Below are 21,925 nucleotides of genomic sequence, written 5' to 3' on the forward strand. Positions count from 1 at the left end.
GATTTTCATTTATCAATATTTCCAACGAGGTCGAGGAGTTGAACAGCTTCTATGATTAGCTGAGTTTGATCTAGATAATCTGGAAAGTCTTGATGAAGAACGGTTTTTGGTAAAAACCACTTCTTCTTTCACTGTTTCTAGGTATCTGGGTCTATAATCAAGTGATGAATATGCGTCTCTTGGTAGAGGTCTCTAAAAATGAAATAAATGACAAGTTTCAGGCAAAGTAGGGAATTATCTATTCTAAATTTGTATTATTCTAAAAATATATTTTAAAATACAATAATTTGACCTAATATACTTACCTTGTGTTAACTGCTTTTCTAACTTGGTGAAATAGTGCCAGTGCTTCTATATTAAAGCGTAAACTACTGCAGGTGGAATAATACTAAGTGAATTTTTTCAATATTTTAATATTTCAGTACTTAATTTTTAATGTTACAATGACTGAACTTACAACTATCTAAGTTATGCAAAATAAAATACTGTGTTTTGATTGAAGATTCTTGAAATTATGAGTGTGGTTTTAAAAGTGTGATATTGTATACTCTGGAAATATAAATTTCATTTTATTTTTGAATAGGAGATATCATAAAAAAAATATAAGTTTGGCAATCTAGCAAATATATCACAACACCAAACTACATATTCTCAAGTTAAAAATGAGAAATGATATTTTGTGGATAACTGATTGGAACCTAATCTTTATCTCTTTGAAAATTTGTCAAAGTAGAAAGTGTATTCATTTCTAAATTTACATAAAATCATTGCTAATATGAATGTCAAATCGAAGTGAAATTCAGATAAAAAAAGTATAGATAACTATTGCAGTTGCATTATTTTTCAGTTGTTGAGAATTATAATCAATAGTTATTAAAAAAAAATTATTAATGGAAATTATAATTTATGTATGTGAAATTCTTCAGAGAAAAGAATGTTACATGGTGATAAAGTGATCCTGTGATATTACTTTCTCTTTTTAGATATCTATAAAGTTTATGCTTCATTCAAGTGAATGAGTAAACTAGTAATCTTTGGACATTTATATTTTTTTATTACTGATGATGTTGATTCAAGTTTTCATCTGCACCACTAGTTGCACCAGGTTGGGAAGGTAGAGAATTCTGGTGAAAAAATGGATAATCAGCTACTGCGTGAATACTAATTATAAAATTTACATGCCAACAAAAAATTAACTCATATTTAATGAAAGTTCTGAAATATAATGTTCTCTACTTGGAAGGTGAACTAATCATACACATGTCCAAGAGATTTTTTTGATGAACATTTCGATATCGAAGTTGTCATCATCAAGATTTTTGTCGAAGCATACGTCAAACTCTAATTAAAAATTTTGACGACAAAAGTATGGTTATTTCAGCTTTCAAAATATAGTATGGAGTTCACAGAGAACTTAAATGATTTTCTATAATATTCTGTAATCAAATATTTACTCAATTGTTGATCAACATCCACACATGGGAAGTCATATTTTGCAATATTATCAATGATGCACCTAATAATGGTATAAAAAATGATTAATGCAAAATTGGAAGAAGTATGAATGATAGACGATAAATGAAAACATAGTAAATTCAAGAAAAAGAAACAATACCATTTGTGAGCATTGATATAGATGCAGTGATAGTATATTTCAAAAAAACCTTATTATCTAAATGTTAATCTAAAAACGATAAATTATATAACAAAAGCAAATGAAGCAGATGAGACTGCCTATGAAATGATGTGCGCTATGGCGATCTTCTATATAATTCATAATTTCAATTTATTGAATATTACAAATCATTTAGTCTTTTACATTTTCAAGTTTCACATTATACATCATAAAGTTTGTATGGCGAAGTGGGTAGCCATATAACTAAGATGGATATACTTAGTGAAAAATTGACATTATACGATGTGATGAAAATTTTCATTGAATTTTTTTAGTTAGAAATGAAAATCTTGAAAGAAAGTGTTGAATTATTGAGGAATATTTTTTAAAAGCAATCTGCAATCAGTTGCATCAAATCAGAAGTGAATTTTATACATTTTTCTATTTCACGATGTGATTGGTCAAAAATAGGAAGTTTATCAAATGGTACCCAAATATTTTTATCATTTAGAGTTACTGGTTGTGAGAAAACGATTTTCTGGGGTATACCAAAGGAACCATCTGAATGAACTCCAAGGGAAATCACCACATCAGCAGCTTTCTTTGGTGAAGACCATAGCTCAAGAAGATGCAGTGTAGCCCTTAAAAGGGGTAGAATTGGTTTTCTACCTAATATACTATATTGGTTGCAGCGTTTGATAACACTATTTTCGAAATTCCTTTGGTTGACAATGCATGATAACATTCGAAGCTCCTTCCTGACTTTTTTCTGAGGAAGCGTTGAGTCTCTAACATCCTTCAAAGCTCTTTTATATGGACGTATAATATCCTGAATTACTATAACCCCTTGAACATCTACGAATTGATCAAGTCCAACAAAACCCCATACAGGTGGGGCAGCAAGATGTGATATTGGAATATCGGTTAGTTTGCTAACCGAACTCAAAGCTTTTAACCCTTCATAGGCAGTGACTGCAATTATATTGTTATGGTACTTTTCCTTTATATGTAATGTGAGTGCTGTTGCTGTGAAGCAGACAGGACCCAAGTGACAACAAAGGATTTTCAAATGTTCACCACCGGTATCATTTATTTCAGTAGCTAATTCATTCATATCCAAGCTGCACCTCTTCAGCCAAGTCGATCTATCTTCTTCTTCCTTTTGGGAATAGTCTTCCGTTATTAATATAAAATCTGTATTCTCGATAAAAAATGATATAGTGGTCGAAAATAACAATTCATATTTTACATGAGCTTGAATCTCTCTTTCATAGGACTCCATAATAGACCTTACTTCGTCCTCTGTATCTGGATCCCTCAAGGATTCGGGATCGTATATCTTTATTGTAACCATGTTTTTTTCAAATAGACCATGTACATTGAAGAGTTCAGGTAGAAGCATTTGGGCGAAATCATTGTTGAAGCCGTACATACCAATGACCGATGATTTGAGCTTTTCTTTTGCCGACAACAGATTCTTTTCAGTGTAAGCTTTCATATTCTGCGAACATAGTTCTGCCACGGCTTTCCTATCCAGAAATGTTTTCGTTCCATAATAATCATCTATGTATTCCCAGAACTCGCTCAAACCACCAATTAGATGCGGTTTACTTCCAGCGAATCCAACTTCTTTCCAGATAACAGGAGACTTTGTGATGTACCAACTGTTGGTACTATTGATGTCGAGTAGAAAGTCGCTCCATTCTTCTCCGTAAAATTCCTGTTTGTTGATTATGATATCTGGTAAATGCTCACTTAGGTAGTTTGCGATTTGTATGGCGTGAACGAAAAGGGGACAATTTGCCCTTCCGGCAATGACGAAGAGGGGCATTGATTTTTGTCTTTGTGACAGTTTTGACTTTGTCAATTGAAGTGTTTGCAATTTTTGCTCAGTGATGAACAAATAATAATCGGAGGAATATCAGTTCCCATTCTATAAGGTGTAGTAAAATGAAATCCATTATTTTTGCATGAAAAACAAGATCATAGAATGATCCGATTTAGTTGTTGTCATTTTGAGGATAATATCATTATGCCTTTCTCATAGAAGCTCTAGCTTCTATTGACAAAAATTGAGACAGTCGATTTTCACAACCCTCTGTTGAAGCGAATTTTTCACCATGGTTAAGAGCAGATGGTAATCACTTGGTGCCAGATCCGGACTATAAGATGGATGCATAAGAACCTCCCAACCAAGCTCTCGGAGCTTCTGGGGGGTCACCATCGATGTGTGTGGCCTGGCGTTGTCATGATGGAACACAATTCCCCTCCTATTGGCCAAAGCTGGCCGCTGCTGGCGATTGTTTTCTTCAGAAGGTCTAATTGTTGACAGTGCAATTCCGAGTTAATATTTATGTCATAGGTGAGCAGCTGATAGTAGATAATTCCCTGTCAATCCCACCCAACACAGCAAAACTTTCCTGGCTGCCAATCGTAAGCTTGACCACCGTTTCCTCCGACTCACCGCGTTTCGACCATGATTGTTTTCGTTTGACGTTGACGTTGTCGTAAGTAATTCACTTTTTAGCACCAATCACCAACCGCTTCAAGAATGAGTTGATTTTGTTGCGAATCAGCGGTGTTTCGCAAATGGAAATTCGGTCCATGAGGTTTTTTGGGTTAATCCGTGTAGTACCCATACATCGAGCTTCTTCTTGAGACCAGCCTTATGTGAATAGTTCGAAACGATTTTTTGTGCAATCTTTAGCTCTTGGGAAGTGGAAAACAGTGCTTACAGGACGGTCGGACTCGACAATGTCCATGTTTTCATCGACATATTGTTTGAATATAGTGAGGGTTATGGTCCATTTTCGTTAATGTAGGTCAGGGTGCTGTAATCAAAACATGCACAACCAACTTTTGTTTTAACAAACTGGAATTCATCATGTCTTATTTCGATCAAATTGAATCTTACTTCGTTAATGACCAGAGGTTTAACCCGGCTCTCGAGTGTAGTTACCTTTGGTTATATACGGTTCAAATTGTTGATGTTGAAGGGCTAGTTCATGACGTCATGCGATTTTAACCAACAATGACCAAAAAGCTTGAATGTAGTTGGTATTCTGATAATAAGAAAAAATAGGATTTGCTTAGCAATCGACGAGTCTCGAGAATGACGTGATATGTGTATTGTCTGCCGAGGCCATCATTTGAAAGAATATAAACATTTCCTGACAAATAATTTTCTTTAAATATGATTTTTTCAAGATCCTTTTGAAATCTAGGAGTGGCGCTTTCTGTAGAACTTTGTATTCTGCTACTGTTCAAATATTATATTATAATGTGCAAATAATAGAGAAGAAATTCGGTTACTTTTTTTCAATATGTAGTTGTTTTCATTTCCTAATCTTCTATTCTGAGACTGTATTATGTAATGTTAGTATTGAATTCTTCGGCATGATAAAGTAAATATTAGAGATATGAAGCAATTGAATAGAAATTATATTAATACCATAACCTCACAGGATGCGCAATCAGAGTTTTTTCACTTTGTAATGTATTTATCCATTATTATTAAGAATACATTTTTTTATATCGTAATAAATAACCTTTCTTTAAAAACTGATCATATAGAACTTCTTGACCAAGAGTTTCAGTTCTATAGAACAGGATTAGGTATACTTGATGGCAATAAAACTTTCATTACACAATACCTGAAGAATCAATACTTAATAGTGATAACATTACAGCAGTACATTTTAATGATAACGCAACCTGTGAATCCTTTGTCTAGTTATTGGTTAGTAGATAACTACAAGAATTGCATAGTGTTTTTTACCTCAGCGCTTTACTAGAATGAATCAATAGAATTTGTACAAGTATTCATCAGCCTGAAATAAAAATGAGGAGTGCATGTGATATAAATGAAATGAAAATGAGGCATAATTAAGAATCTTGGAAATAGTTAGTAAATTACCTGAGATCCTGAAAGGGAATGATTTTCACTTGATATGCCGGACATTTGCTTTAAATATTCTTTATCATCGAATATTTTTTTATCGCCACCTTTTGGTTTATGTTTTACATTATCCAGTGACCCCACCTTACTCTGTACGTTGAAATCTAGTTTTTTGGTTTCTATCTGTAAAGCGAATAGAAATTTAGAAAAATATAATTTTTTTTTATATACGAAGACTTTCACGACCGGATACCATACAAACATTAAAAATTTCTGAGATTTTCAGCCATGGTCTTTTAGGTATTCCATCCTGAATTTGATTCAAAATTAGATGCAATGAGGAGGTGAGATACAATTGTTCACCGATATTTCACTGAAGATGTATTTGGCCATTGTTGATGAAATAACTAAAAGAACTCAGTTTGAAAGTCAAGAAACATTTAAAGTGTTTTTCTTGCGTGTTGATAGCCTATTGGGAAAATTTTTAATTTGTGTGTTTGATTTGAAGTTAATCTATAAATGTTCCTTTATTTCTAGCAAGTACCCCTTCATTAATACCATTTTCTCTATGTTTATTACAAATTGGAGTAGGAAATAGACAACTAAATTCTCAAGGCCTGCATTCAAGTCTTACAGGTTACTCTTTTTACCTAAAAACCTCTAGTGGACGTGTCATTTTCAGATAATTGGCAGGAATATTTTCCTTTGTTTGCTTTAAGGGTGTTTTTGCGTGCTGAAGGATTTGCTGTTCTACATAGACTTGTTAGGTTAGTGTAAATGTTGAGTGGAAAGCAGTGAGAGTAGGCAGGTACAAGTATGCAGTAGTTAACTGGATTTATCTCTACACTTCATCTAATACTTTTTGCTACGCTCTCTAAATTAATATTTTACTCACAGTACGCGAATCTTCTTGAAACTCTTCATCATTCTAAAATAATATACAAATTGAACTATCCAGAGTAGGTATCTTTCTTTTGGAGAAAATTTCAATGATAATACATTTTGTACTATTGAAGCAGCATAATTCTTATATGAATAAGACTACCATCAAGTCAAAAAAGATGGTTTTTTGTTATATAGGTGAAGATGAAACAGAATATTTAGGGTACCGAGTTAATCAAACTCGTACTTTCTCAAATTAAATAATAGATAGAGACATAAAATAGACTAAAATTCAAGCAGCATCAGCAACACTTCACTCATTGTGAAATGTACATAGAAATAATTTGCACATTACCAGTCGTCGGAGGAAATAGATATTTCAAAATTGATGAAAATACTTCTTACAATACAATAATGAATACATTTTAATTGATATAAAATGGATTCGGCCTTCACTTGGCGGAAATTATTTCATTTTAATTGAATAATTTTCGATTAAAATATAGGATGTAGATGTAAATTTTTTTTTACATGATTATTTCTTTTTGACGAAGAAAGAAATATTTTTGCATGAAAACTATTTTAAAAATCTTCTCATGCATTGATGTTTATTAACCAATTATCCAGTATTTTTCATTTTTGTGACTATTGAAGTATTCCTTCTGGATATATATATATAACTTGAAAGAAGTGTTCATATTTAGAATAGTATATTTCAATTGAAAAGCGATATCTCAGTATTTCCAAATGTTTAAATTGATCATATGAGAATTACGTGTATTCATTTTACTAGTTCATTGAAATTATTTTTTATTTTTGAAAAAATCATACTGATGCGTTTTTTGAAATTTATTGATTTTATCTAAAGCTTATATCGATATTTATTTCAAATAAATATTTTTTTCGATATGTTGCTGTAGTTTTTCATTTTGGAGGAAAACTATACCTTTGCAGATGCAAAGGAAATGATTTAGTAATTAGCAATTACCTTTATATCTCCTCCTCCTGGAGTATGTTTCATATTATCCTTTGATCCTACTTTTGGTTTCGCTTTCTCTTTGAAATCCAATTTTATTGTTTCAATTTTCTTTCCACTTGAAACAGGTTTGTGGGTGGCGTTGTCCAATGAACCAACTTTCGGTTTAGCATTCCATTGAAGTTTTTGTGATATGATCTGCAATATCAATTGAATTATATAAATAATGTCCCACGTGATAATGTTCAGATTCTCACCTTTTTCTCCCCACCTTTGGGAATATATTTATCATTCTTCGCTTCAATTCTCGGCGTCACATTTTTCAGTTCAATTTTTTTTGTTTCAATCTTAACATTGCCACCTCCAGGTTTATGTGTTGCATTTTGCAGAGATCCTATTTTGGATCGAACTTCCTTCAGGTTTGGCGAAGGAGCAGAACCAACTTGAACTTTATTCATTGGAAGTTCTAGAAATATAGGCAGGAATTATTGAATAGTGTATTACATAACAAGAGTTGTAAGGAGCATATTACGCACGAGTAAAAAAAAGTGTTTCAGTGTAAATGAATCCCTTTTAGCGGGATTTTCAAATAATCGATTGCCTCTACTTTCTCAATCCAATGTAATAACTCACTTTTTCTTTCAGTCGTTCCTGGAGTAGTTGCATTGGAATCAGGACTTTTTAAACTTGGCGATTTAGAATCTCTGGACAGTGATCTAGCCTTCGAGGGTGTGGCCGAAGATATCCTCTTCGGTGCTTTCGAAGCAGATTTTCTCGGTGAGGCATCACCGTTGCTTGAACGATCCTAAAGCAAAATGAAATGAAAATCAAAAGGCGGAATACAAAATGAGAAAACTGTTTTTGTGCAGTTGTAATAGGAATAGGGCATTTTATTTTTCTCGTATATTCGTATTGTCTGAATTTAATTGAGCTCTAAATGATCTGAAATGATTAGGTTGGACTTATTATTCATTAATTATTATTCATTTTTGTTCTTTTCGTACTGTCGTAAATATTACAAATTTTCGAATGCAACAACTAGGTGATGGCTTACAATTTCTTGATCTTTTAATGCACCATTCATGTTTAAGGAACAGCAAAAATAGTTTAGGTTAACACTTTCTTTAAAAATTCGTCAACATTGATTCATATAACCCAACGCCCTTCGAACTTTTCAATACCTTTTGAAGTTCAATTTAAAGGGTTAGGACTATTCCAAAAATTTCTTATTCATTACTCATTCAACAGTTTATTCTGCCACTGATTGCAATTTATGTTATGTCATTTTATCTTAGTACATTCAACAAAGTGTTACTGTTAATTTCCAATATTCTCTGTACTCAGATCAATCCTTTTTATATGACTGAATGAACTTGATGAAGTTTAAATATATAGACGAAACGTTGGCTAAGTCCAAATTGGTCGAATGATTTCAATAGTCCTACCCATTAATTTAACTTCAACACGTGAAAACACCGAATCTTTTCTGTAGAAAAAATCGTCTTTCCTTTTTTAAATCAAAGTTTAATACACTTTTCAGTAGTAGAATAATGAAACGGAGGTTCAGAAATTTTTTTCAACATCCTCAGAACATAATCGTTAAATTTCTATCAAGCAATTTTTAAAATTGTTGTATTTGATCTAGTGACAGTTGATGTTTAGAGCTGCAGAGTTGCAGTACCGATTGAACAAAAAGTAGAATTTTGACATCCACTAAAGTATATTGTTTTGAAAACATTTTTTTTCGTTATTTTATCAACTATAATATAGGGTTCAGTGAAAAGAAATCCATTATTTTTGCATGGAAGGCTTTAATTACCTGAGTTCGATTGATCTGATTCATGTTGAATATGCGTCGTTTTGTTCGAAAAGTTGTTGCCATTTTGGAGGTAATATCATTAAGGCTCTAACTCAGAAGCCCTCGTCCCTATTGGTAAAAAATTGAGAGTCGATTTTCACAAGCTTCTGTTGAAGCTATTTTTCACCAACAAAATTATTCGCTATGGACAGGATAGATGATAAATCACTTGGTGCCAGGCCCGGACTATAAGGTGGATGCATAAGAACCTCCCAACCAAGCTCCCGGAACTTCTGGCTAGGTCTCTATGGATGTGTGTGGCCTAGTGTTGTCCTGGTGAAACAAAATTCCTCTTCTATTGGCCAGAACTGGCTGCTTCTAGGCAATTGCTTCGTTCAGACGGTCCAATTGTTGACCGTAAAATTCCGAGTTAACAGTTGTGCCGTAGGAGAGCAGCTCATAGATAATTCCCTGCCAATTCCATCAAACACAACAAAACTTTCCAGGCCGTCAATCCTAGCTTGGCCACCATTTCCGCCGGCTCACCACGTTTTAATTTCTACCACAACCGTTTTCGCTTGACGTTGTCGTAATCGAACCACTTTCCCTTACTAGTCACCAACGATTTTGTTGTGGTTCAGCAGCGATTCGCAGATGGAAATTCAGTCCATGATGTTTTTTGCGTTAACTTGTGTGGTATAGTATATCCAAAGTAACTTGAACTAGTTCATAAAAACGCTTGGACATACATGTCCCTTTGAAGTGAATACCGCGATCCGCTAAATACCAGGGTTCATTTGAAAGTGTTGTCAGGCAATAAATTCACTGGCCCCAAAGGAATTTCTGGAAACTTGGACAACCCTTGTATAATCAAAATATTCAGCTTCCTCCAAGTGACTTTGGATATGCTATACCTATAAATCGCTACTTCTTGAGACCAGCCTTATGCAAATGGTTCCAAACGGTTTTTTGTGCAATCTTTAGCAATCGAAACAGTGTAAATGATTTTATCGATATTTTCGACAATTGGCCTTCGAGTGCGTGGTGCATCTTTGACATCGAAATTACCGGAACGCAATCGACGAAACCAAATTTGCGCGTGATAGGCTGTTACAGTATCAGTACTATTTACATTTTCAGCCACCTGGCTTTAATTTTCGCCTTTATCGAAGAAAAACAGAGGAATATAGCGTATTTTTTCTCTGCTAGTGTCCATCTTTGACGCGCGCTAAAACTAAATTGAGTCAACAAATCACAAAACTGTCACAGAAGTTTTCATAGCACCAAATCTCATTTTTCTCAGAATATCTATGTCTATATTGGAAAAATAATGGATTTCTTTCTACTACACCTAAAATTAAAATGGATAATTGGGGAACTATTCGGCTCTTCTTGATGTGCCGTAATCTGGCATAGCTCTAACTCCCTTCCCATCACGCTTGCTCAGTTTATACTCATAAACTGAACAAACCGAAGATCTTCACTGGACTCTCCGCTTTATGGTAATAGTAAATATTGCTTTTTGATTGACAAAATGGTTTCGGTTTCGAAAGCAACTTTACAATATTGATCAATTATTTATAATTTGCTCTAAAAAACACATTTAGTACTTCCGTTTTAGAGTGTATTGAAAATTTTGAGTCGAGATATTATATTTTTTAAGCAAAAGAGTGTGGAAAAACCAAAGGCGATCATGTGAACATATCTAACACGATTATGTGAGAACCACCATTAACGAATGAATTGATGGGTAATGCGCCCTTATCTATCATTTCAGTGGATCAACTCAAACCGTGGCTCCACAACTTCCAAGTTTGCATTATAAGGATCTTCCGAACTCCATCAGTATTTGCACCATTTTAAACCAGGTGAAAAGTGATAACGTTCAAAACGAGCGCTTATCACGTGATATTAACTGGAAAAGTGTGGAAACAAATTGGCGTGTTCCTGCATTTCTCTGACAGTAACTGCGGAGTAAATAATAGTAATTGATTTTCCCTCTGCGAGGTAGAATGAAGATGTAAACGTGGAATTTGATAACGTCTATATACATAGGTGTGTAAGTTATGTCTATATGGAATACATTGAATGCGTTATAATATTATTCATTTTAGGAAATTCTCTTAAGAGGAAACCTCATAATGCTCGGTTCAAAACGAAATTAGAGACATTTTTTTCTTACAAATCTCCGATTTTTATGGGGTTTTCACATAATTTCTTTAAATAATAATCTACATTGTAGATTTTCAATATTTTCAATTTCCGAATGAAAAAAGAATATTTTGCTACTATTCGTTTCTTTTAAAAATTATGGTAACCCTACTGATGTATTTTGATCATATTCGTAAAAAAATCCTACAAAAAAAATATTACAAAAGAGACAACACTCTGAAAATGTTCGAAAAGACTCGTAAAGTATTTTCTTTCTACGAAAGTTACAACTATTGTAATATTCTTAGTTTATACTGATCATTCAATAATTTTGGCAACACCGCTTATTTTTGTCCCTCCCCCTCTGGGCAAATATTGATAGATCACGAAAAAGTCACATAGTGGTGTTCCCTCTTAATGGAAGTCCTTTAAGATATAGAACTTATTTTTATTTTTTTTAGGATGATTTTAAACATATATTTGTTGAGTTCAGCTTTATTTGAATGAATGATTATGCAAGGCCCTGGATTTGAATTATAAATAATTGACTCTTATTCTTTAACCCTGAAATAAACAATGGCGTTTTTCCCCAGTTACACAAGAACTATAACAGCTAAAGCAAATCCGTTGGTGATATATAGCTCTACCTCTTCTTATAATCTCGAAAACTCGCAAAACCTATGAATTTGAGACACTCTGTAGCATTGTAGATAGATAAGTGTGCAACCCACTAACCGGTTCATTCGCCATTTTGCAACACATTATTCAGTTTTCATTTTGAAATAGTGAATACATTTCATAATGAATTCATGAATTCATTTTATTTGATGTATATTTGTCTAACAATTGGCATAACCTACTGAACAAAAATGAAATGTGAAAAATGAATACACAGTGTTGCCATTAAAACCATTTAAAATTGTGTAATTCCTATTATAAAATACTATAATTTTATATTCTTATCTACTATTTTTTAATACTTTGAAAATAAAACAAATTGAGGAATGAGTAATTAATAACTTACATTGCCTTGTGTAGATTCGTCAACACCGCTGTCGTTATCCCCTTCTGAAAAAAATGACAACTATTAATAACACTAGTTAATAACTAGATACAGGCTGGAATACCTATTTTTATAGAAGATTTTGTTTTAGTTAAATTCTTAAGTTGAAGTGAATCTTTGCTCTGTTCTATATTTTTTTCTGTTTCCATCTTCACTGCAGTGGTAGATAAACTGATAGGTGTCTCAGAAGGTTTTATTTCTCTTGATATGCTTGTTTTGTTTACAGATTGTTCAATGCTTTTCTCTTCTTTTATGTTCTCTTTTGCCGAATTTGTACGAGGATTCGAAGATTTAGAACTCACTGATGATCTGGATTCAGGTCTCTGTGTCAAGATACTATCAGGAGTCTCGTTGATATTTTTAGAGTCATTGTTCTCTAAAATCTGGCCCATTCTAGAACTAGATCTTGATTCTGGTCTAGAAGGATATTCATGTTCTGATTTTCGTTCTAAACTTTCCTGAGAATTTGTAAATTTTCTGTCGTCTATACTACTATTCCTACTTAGGGTTCTCACTGGTTCTTCATTGAGATTCGTAGTAGAAGAGTTCAAAGAACTAGATGTGGATTTAATAGGAGCATACTTCTCCAAATTTACAGGGGGTGGTTCGTTATTATCCATATTTGCATGTCCAGGAGGTGAACTATTGATATCTGTGGAATCCAGGGTTTGGCTTCTTGAGAATTGCTCAAATTTTTGCTGCTCTGGATTTGGTTCAGATCTTTGATGAATCATTCCAGGATGACGTACCCCAGGCGGTATCCCTCTTGGAAATGAACCAGGAGGAAAAGGGACACCAGGAGGTCTTATATTGGGTCCTCCAGGTCTTATATTTTGGTTCAACTGATTATTTGGGAATCCTTGTTGGAAGGGAGGCCTGTTTGGTATCTGTGGAGGTCTGAAAACTGTTCCTGGTGGAGGTGGCCTTATCTGTTGACCTGGTGGTCTTATGGGAACACCCTGTGGATTTGGAAATCCTGGTCGTATAGGGAAAGAACTCCTGCTATCGATCCTTTGTAGGGGTGGTCTCGGTGGATAGTTGACCGGAGGTGTGTTGTTTCCGTTAGGAAATTGCTTGATCTATTAAAGATAGGTCCGGTGAGTTCATATCATATCATTATGGCTTTTGATTTTTATTTTTGTTGCTGTAATGTTCTTTCAGGATATACGGGGTGATTTACGAAAGTTAGAATATTTCAAAGAAAGGCTCGAGATATGAACTTGAAATTTCATAGATAAGTTTGGTTTGGAGAGATGAATTCTTGAAAAAAACTTCGTTCAACTTCCGGTTTCACCGGAAATGATATCAACATTTGTTTTTTAAATGTAATACCCAGCTTTTTGTCATAATTAGATAACTCATTAAATTATACATTGCTTCAATGTATCATTTGCATATTTTCCCCAGTTCCCCTGTCTGAAATCTGAAAAAAATCTCAAAATTTTTTCAAATAGGGCTTCATTCCAATTTTTTTTTCGAGATTTTTGCATGAAAATTTTTCATTTTCAGCCATGACAAGAACCATTTTTTTATTGGTCAGGTGAAGTCTACGTCAAAAAAAAGTGTATTAGTGTAAAACATACTGCTGCCTTAAAATTCTTATGATGAAATGAGATATAGGGCAAAATTCATTTAATTTTTTTCTGAAAAATGGTCTGATTCTCGCTTACGTTATTGAAGTTTCATTCATTTAGAAGTTATGGTGCAAAAAACAAGATTCTGTCTCGAGTATTCTTTCAAATATTCCAACCAATAGTCTTCGTGAATTACCCTCTAAATTTCGTTTTAATTAAAGAAGGGCTTACATTTTCAATTTTCAAAAACTTGACAAGAATATAGAAGAATGGGTGATTATTGATTTCATTTAATGGAAAGAATTGTACTTCAAATCCTTATTTTACCAGTAAGAAACAATTGAAGATACAATGATATTATTCAGATTATAAAAATGCAATATAATTCGACATATATTCTATTCCGTTGTTTGTAGTTTCTGTTTAAGGAAAAATTTTTGCGTTAAATGATATCGATAAAAAACTGGTATTAGAAATTTACACATGCCGTAGAGTGTGTTATTTCTCATGACAGTTCATAATATGGATATTTGTAAACTATAGTTATTGTCATAGGTATGAGTTTTGTGGTATTTGCGAGCTTCTCCAAGGGGTACCTATTGCATGTGTTCTTATTCTTTTTAATAATTCTAAAAATAACAACTCAGTAATACCATTGTTAAATAAAGACTGCACAAGGATCGTTTAACTTAACACATTAATTTTTTTGTTTATGATTCAATTTGCAGATAAAATGAAAAGACTTATTCTGAAATTTAGCTATATAAAATAAAACAAATCAACTTTTTGTGGAAAGACATTTTTCAACAGATTTGTTTCTACATGTATAGAAGAGAAAGTATCGATCCTTCTGTGGGGTTTATATCAAACTTTTATTGTTTTATCCAATCTCAGTTCCTTTCTGTTTCTACAATAGAATTCCACCTGCTGAAATTGACTGGTTGATTAAACTTTTGTGAAATCAGCGGTATGCATACATTCTTATCTTATCTATTATATTTTTCATTTCTGCAGGAGTCAAAAATGATGATGACTTGTGGATAAAGTTCCATATAGGTAATACAGGGTGTTTATAATGATCGCATCTTCAAATTTTGGATTATTGTTTGCCGCTCATTATTCTTTAAAATGTAAATATTATGTATGTGAAGCGATAAAATGAGTCAGATTATTTAGTGAAGATTTTCTATGTAGACCTTGTAGGTATTTACATTTCTCTTTTCCATAGATAAATATCAAATCTTCTTGGATAAACGTAAAACTGAATCGAACTAAGATGACATTTAATTTAATTTATTTCCCATTGATTTTCATCTTCTTCAAGTGGAATTCGACATATGAATCTCCTATAACATTAACATTGTATGAATAGGGTTTTCCAATAAAAGGTTCCATTTTGAATAGCCTGCTATATGGGCAGCTGTGACTTTCGAAGCTGTCATTTTTCGACATTTGACAAGCAAAAACTACGTCATTGCTAAAAATGGAAGATACACGCTTCAAAAACGCACAGAAATTGTGAAATCACAGTTCGAAAAACTAGAGCACTTTTGGGTCTTCGTCAACCCCATCCTCAGCCGGCAAAAGTGAAACTGTTGGAAAAATTTGAACTGATGACACAAGTTAGTGATGTGAAGTATTGAAACCGTGTTCGTCGCTCAAGAAAAACTATTGCCGCTGTAGCTCGTAGTTTAGACGAAAACCCAGGTTTGCCGTTTTCTCGTCGATCTTGGAAATTAGGCTATGATAAAGGATTTTTTATGATTGGAATTGGAAGATATTGATGTGGACTACGTTTATTTTCAACGAGATGGCGTTAAATGTCATTCTGCAAGAAAAGTTTCCTGGCCGTGTTATTTCTCAAAGAGGTGATCACAATTGGCAATCGATATTTTGTGATTGAACACTTTAGACATTTTTCTATAAGGCCATGTGAATCGATTCAAGACCTTAAAGATAGAACTCGATAGAACTATCAAGGACTTACAGCCGCAAGTGTGTAAATTGGGAAAATTTCATGAAAATAATATGGTACTACAACCGATATGCTGGCCAAATGGCCAGCATATCAGCGATATCAGCCAAATGGCTGATATCGTCTTTCATCGTTAAAGGCATTTCTCTTCTAAATGAAATAAATATCCATTGATTTCTCTTATTCTCTTTTTTATACCAAAATGAAACCTCTTTATTGGAAATCTCTTCAGTTAGTTTCTGCTTTTGATACCATATGATTTATATTTTCGTACGATCTAGAAAATGGTAGTTTATATTTACAACCTTCATGATGACGTCTGATATTATACAATAGATGAATATATCAGTGGGTTTCATGATGCAGGTACATCACATAAATCCTCCAGGGGTTGTTGCATCGCTGGATATCGATTATACAAAAACATTCCGAATACCGAATTTTGTGTTTTATGTGAGACGCTTAGGCTGTTCGTGATCTAGGGTTACATTAGTCTAGATTCTACGAATAAAATTTGAGTATCTCAGCAGAAGAATGTCACACGACTATCTTTTGTTGCATTTCATGTACCAGGCTCTAAGGTCTCCGAATTGCACGAGCTGTGGAAAAATTCCGTGCTATATACATATTCACCCTTATAATTAACATATGTTCGATCACCACGTAGTGTGGTGTTTCGCGTGATAGCTACTACATGAGAGAGTGGGTTTGATAATTTTCAGAAAAATGAAGAATATAATTCTGACATGTGATTCGAATCATGGTGGTTTCTTTTTTCCCATAATAGAATTATTTAATTCATAAAGATAGAATGAGTATACTTGATGAAGGTGATCTGATATAAATATAATATCTGATAAAAAAACTGCAGCACCCAGAAGGAGCTGTTTGAATTTTAAATTTAAATGGTAAAGTATAGATAGTATAGAAAGGAGTAAATGATTGAAATTCGGAGAAAAAACGAAGAGTTTACAATTTTTTTCAATAAATTTGTTAATAATGTGTTTGTCCACCGCGATTATACACCCCCACCACGTCTCGAGGCAATAAGATGGTCTATTTCTTCTTGAGGGATACTATCCCAAGCTACCTGTACATCATGTCTCAGAGCCGCCAATGTTCGAGGGGTAAATTTCCAAGCCTTTTACCCATGATGTCCCAAAAATGCTCTATGGAAGAAAGTTCGGGGATCTGGGCGGCCATGGCAAAATATTCACATGTTTCGCTTCGAAAACGTTTAAACTAACTCTGGCAACATGAGGTCGGGCATTATCTTGCTGAAATATTGGATTCTTGAGCCGGTTAAGGCGGAGGAGAAAAAATGGCTCCACTACTTCTTGAAGGTAATGTAGCGCTGTCATGTTACCTCGAATAAAGATTAAAGGTGACCTACTTGCATGAGCAATAACACCCCATACCATAAAGCCTACTCTCCGGTGTACATGACGCTCAACATAAAAATGAAGTTCACGTCTTTCTCCCGGACGTCGACTAACCCTTTTTCGGCCATCATGTGCACCCAAGGAGAATCGAGATTCATCAGAAAATACGACCTGATGTTATTCCACATTCCAATGTTGACGTTCTCTGCACCACTGTAATCGTTGCCGGCGATGCTCAACCGTCATAGGTAACACAAGATGAAATCGGTAATGCTGCAGTCCAAAAGACCTTATGCGGCGGTAAACCCTTCGGACAGTTACAGGATGGGCTTGTTCTCCTAACCACTCATCAGCCAAAGATCGAGTTCTCACAAATCGATCTCTAATGGCCATAAGTCTTAGACGTCGATCTTGAACTTCATTTGTGCCCCTTCGACGTACGGTGCCTACTCTTCTTCGATTTTGGGCATTCTCAAACCACGCTTGACAACATTCATAACAATTGTTGGATTTCTCTTCGTACGGTTAGCGATTTCTCGAAATGACAACCCCGCCTCCTCATGACCAATAATTCGATCTCATTCAAATTCATTTAGCTGGCGATAAATTCCGCGTATACGTGCTCTAGGCATTTCAACAACAACTAAACATCGACTTTGGATCTCCTTGTTGTAAAATTTAAAAAACGACTACAATATTAAAGTAACAAAAATTGTTTATATGAAAATTTTTTTCTTCAAAATTTAATCATTTACTCCTTACTATACTATCTATGTTTCACAAAAAAAAATAGAATTTAAACAGCTACTTCTGGGTGTTGCAGTTTCTTTGTCAGTTAGTATATCAAAATTTCAACTGACAAGATATTAAAACAAAAACGAGTTTAGGTTGAACCCATAAACTCAGAAGATAAAGAAAATATCTCATGTATTTTATGGAACTCTAGTTATTGTAATCAATTGGCCAAGTATTTTTCATCTAGAAGCAACCAAAGCAACTTCAAATTTCTACATTTGAGAAAGGTTCTTTAAAAACAGAATATGGTCTTACCCCTTCCGAAGAAAATTTATCTTGATCTTTGAAAGACTCATTTCGTTCAGTCTCAGGATGGTGATAAACATTATTTGTAGGATGTGACATTATTTACAGTTTCTTCAGGGCTTGTAAAAAACTGTAATTACATTTGTTATCTCATAAATCCTGCCTTCAGCAATTATTCATAAGCGAGGGATGTGTTTGCTTTGTTGTTCCGTGCCAAAAACTGTTTACCTAAGTGATAAAGGACGATCTTTTGGCATGATGGTTTGTGGAATAGCGTGCCAGGAAATTCAATTGTATAATTAACTAGAGATGTGAGTACTCTTAGACAATTCACTCGAAATTCAGAGCTTTATTTCAGTACTTTGCAGAGACCAATTTGATAGATGAATTCGTAGAAGGACTGGAAGTATTTGTATTTTCGAATAACTTTTTTACTGTTCAAGAATATTCAACTATTGATGAATACTTTAAGTGTTCATGAATATTTTGACTATCCGTGACTAGTTGAGTATTCATGAATAATTCGTATATTCGTAAATAGTTTGAATATTCGAATATTTAATTTATTCATGAGTATACTATTATTCATGAATATTCACACTATTAATGACTAGATATTTGAATGCTTATTAATTTTATTTTTCATTTTTGACAATAAACTCTTTCACCCCAAAAAGCCTCACCTACCCTTTTTGAATAGACTTAGACGATAATAGCAAAACTCATGCTCCATCTTGAATTTTACCATTTCGACAAGAAAATCATAATCACTGAGCTCTAATCCCAAAGCACCCAGTTACATATTTTGATTCGAATTGGACCATCAATTCATAATGCACTGTCTTGTACTCCTGGCAAATTTCAAATCAATCGGACAATTAGAAGAAGGTCAAATATAACATGCATAATTTTAACACATTACAAGATAATCCAATAAGCATTCCAATAATCATCATTCGAATATTCATTTTTATAAATTGGTGGTAGAAAAATTTAACCATTTATAATATATGAATAGATAGTTTCAATATTCATAGATAGTATTCGTGTATAGTTGAATGAATACTCAAAAATATTTCGAACATTCATGAATAGTTTGAATATTCTTGAATAGTTGAATATTCAAGAATAGTTTAGATATATTTGAATAATTTGAATAGAAAATTGAAAGAAAGTTTCAGCCCTAATATTTTCTATAGGCACAACTGGCTCGAGAACTACTCAAACTCAAGCGAACTCAAGTACATATTGGTTATTTCACTACTGATTTTATTCAATATCGTGTCAACTCTTCATAGTTTGTAATAAGTTTTTGAGTTGGACGTAGCTAACTCAAAATCAAAAATTTATCATAAGGTGACAATTCATTGCATCATTGTTTTTATTTTCATTTGAAGAAATAGTTCATTCAATTATAATTATACTTAACAGTGAGGAACATACTGCGATTTACTAGAAAAACAACAAATTCTGGAAAAAGATCCAACTCAATAAGGGAAGTATGAAGGAAAGTTTTGAATTACCAGTTCGTTTGAATATCACCTCTGCCAACAAAGTCGAATAAATCGACATGTTTCAATTGCAAAGTTTGTGTATTGGACACCTTTGAAGTTAGAAGCGCGAGGGATTTTCCGTTAAAAGAAACGAATACTAGCTGTGACCTCTGACATATTACAAGTTTAGTTAAACTACAATAAAACTAATATTCCCCTTTGAAAATAAGCAATATGAAAGCAAATGCAGTTTATTATCATTATTATTATATTGAATAAGGAAGGAATAATTTCGCTAACTGATAATTTCATTATTGGTACTTATTATTCTTTTTTTTTCAACTTCCACATTATATTCAATAATATAGTAGGGGTATAAATATGTTGGGTTCTGGGTTATGTATTAATATATAGAGTGGCCCACATGAAACAACCTAGCCGATTTTTTTCTCGAGGTCAATTTTTTTTGGGGAAAACATGTTGTAATTGCAAATTCGTAGGTGTACCATTACACCTAGGAGGGTGGCAACCTCCTCAAGAATTTTAAATAGCACCGTGAGTTTGAAATTTCTGGCGTTGATTTCGGTGTAAGAGTGAAGAGCTTTTGAAGGAATCCTTAGTATCGAGATGCTGAAATTGTTTATCATTTACTGCTAGGCAGTAATTCAATTCTTATTCAATGTTTTTATCAGTATTGTATAGAACTCCCAAAAAAAAACTCCAGAATGTGTTTTCCATAATATTGCAGAATTCGAGAGGGTACAAGGACAAATTTAGAAGTCTTTATTACTTTTTATTTTTGTTTTCTGACGTTTCGACCAATATTTGGGCTTCTTCAGAGGTTTACTATCTTAGAAAACCCACTCCTTTAAAAAAAATTAACATATCTATTTGTTTGCTACGAGTATATGTAAGAGAAATCATCTATATATATCATAATATACACGACTTCTAACTTCTAACATCTATATTATAATATAGATGATTTCTGATTGAGATTTTGTTTTTTTACAAATAACAACCCAATAGATATGTTAATTCTAATTGATGAAGTGTGTTTTTAAGATAGTAAACCTCTGAAGAAGCCCAAATATTGGGTGAAACGTTAGGTGAACAAAAATAAAAAATGAAAACAATTTCTTAATTTGTCCTAGTACCCACAAGTCAATACAACAATTTATATCCTGGGCACTATCACTGTTTCGAATTGAATTTGAATTGTAGGCAGTTTGAATCTTATCATTTATCACATTTTACCCAACAAGGTAGGTTTAGGGTATCTATTTAAAAAAATTTCAAAACCCTCAAAATCATGGGGCCTCCCTATATGTGTGCGAATCTACTTCTCGTTTATTGATAATGATTATCATGAGTAGATTTGTTTCCATAACTATCATGCCATGTGCACCACTTGTGAATTTATCAGAAGCTTTTATTATCTTGATTATCAGCTGTGTTCATAAATTGAAAATTGAAAAGTTGTAGTTGAATACCTTACTAAGAATTCCTAAGAAGTCCGATGAAGATGGATTAAAAGATTAGCGAAATAGCAACGAGTAGACCCCAAGAAATTTAATTTATTTAGGTATGCGTCTTGTTACACACATCAAAAATTATTTATACCCAGTTTGCGTGTTTTCACGTTGTTGAATTTACTCGAGTAGTAATGAAAGTAATCCAGAAAATTGGATGAAAACGACGATTTCATTTCTAGATAGAATAGCACTGTAATCGAAAGTGAACAAAAAATTTGGAAATACTTTTCAGATTCGAATCTTATTTCCGATTCGTTGGAAAATTACTGTTATTTGACGATAAACTGAATATTTCACCTTTGGGGTTAACACGAAAATAAAATGTTTGAAATAAAAATAACTGGAAAACGCGAATCCATTTATTCCAAACTAATGATTCCATTTTCATAATTGTGCATTCATGACTCACCTACACCTATACCTACAATAACACAAAATTATGACCGAAGCTCTACAATAACAAAACTACACTCGAATTTTATTTGCATTCACAATCGACTCTGGCCAGGCCACTACATCAGCTTGTTCCGTTAATTCATATC

The 21,925-nt window shown here is 33.3% G+C and overlaps 2 protein-coding genes across 4 annotated transcripts; both read right to left on the minus strand.

The window, feature by feature from the left end:
• Positions 1-403: 403 nt before the first annotated feature.
• On the minus strand, positions 404-18,469 carry LOC123674605 (translation initiation factor IF-2-like). 3 transcript variants are annotated; one of them, XM_045609534.1, is made up of 9 exons: positions 18,365-18,469; positions 12,448-13,462; positions 12,345-12,388; positions 8,005-8,176; positions 7,629-7,837; positions 7,384-7,569; positions 5,532-5,696; positions 5,394-5,445; positions 404-1,124 (listed from the first exon to the last, which is right to left on the minus strand). In XM_045609534.1, the coding sequence occupies exons 1-8, from the start codon at positions 18,452-18,454 to the stop codon at positions 5,416-5,418; spliced, it is 1,911 nt and encodes a 636-aa protein (XP_045465490.1). In that variant the 5' UTR covers positions 18,455-18,469; the 3' UTR covers positions 404-1,124; positions 5,394-5,415. The 3 variants fall into 3 exon arrangements, with proteins under 3 accessions (XP_045465490.1, XP_045465488.1, XP_045465491.1); XM_045609532.1 differs by lacking the exon at positions 5,394-5,445; XM_045609535.1 differs by lacking the exons at positions 5,394-5,445; positions 5,532-5,696.
• LOC123674608 (putative malate dehydrogenase 1B) lies at positions 1,056-5,361 on the minus strand. The gene has a single exon (XM_045609538.1). It carries the CDS (start codon positions 3,444-3,446, stop codon positions 2,001-2,003), a length of 1,446 nt encoding a protein of 481 aa, XP_045465494.1. The 5' UTR covers positions 3,447-5,361; the 3' UTR covers positions 1,056-2,000.
• Positions 18,470-21,925: the final 3,456 nt, after the last annotated feature.

The sequence above is a fragment of the Harmonia axyridis genome, chromosome 3, assembly GCF_914767665.1.
Source record: "Harmonia axyridis chromosome 3, icHarAxyr1.1, whole genome shotgun sequence".
Classification (NCBI taxonomy): Eukaryota; Metazoa; Arthropoda; class Insecta; order Coleoptera; family Coccinellidae; genus Harmonia; species Harmonia axyridis.

What these genes read in the sequence shown, in the direction of transcription:
- LOC123674608 (XM_045609538.1), bottom strand. Translation starts at nt 3,446, where the DNA reads ATGCCCCTCTTCGTCATTGCCGGAAGGGCAAATTGTCCCCTTTTCGTT.
- LOC123674605 (XM_045609532.1), bottom strand. Translation starts at nt 18,454, where the DNA reads ATGTCACATCCTACAAATAATGTTTATCACCATCCTGAGACTGAACGA. An exon ending in ACGAATCTACACAAGGCAAT is followed by an intron (nt 8,177 to 12,344) that starts GTAAGTTATTAA and finishes ATTTTGCTTTAG; the next exon opens with GATCGTTCAAGCAACGGTGA. An exon ending in AGGAACGACTGAAAGAAAAA is followed by an intron (nt 7,838 to 8,004) that starts GTGAGTTATTAC and finishes CTATATTTCTAG; the next exon opens with AACTTCCAATGAATAAAGTT.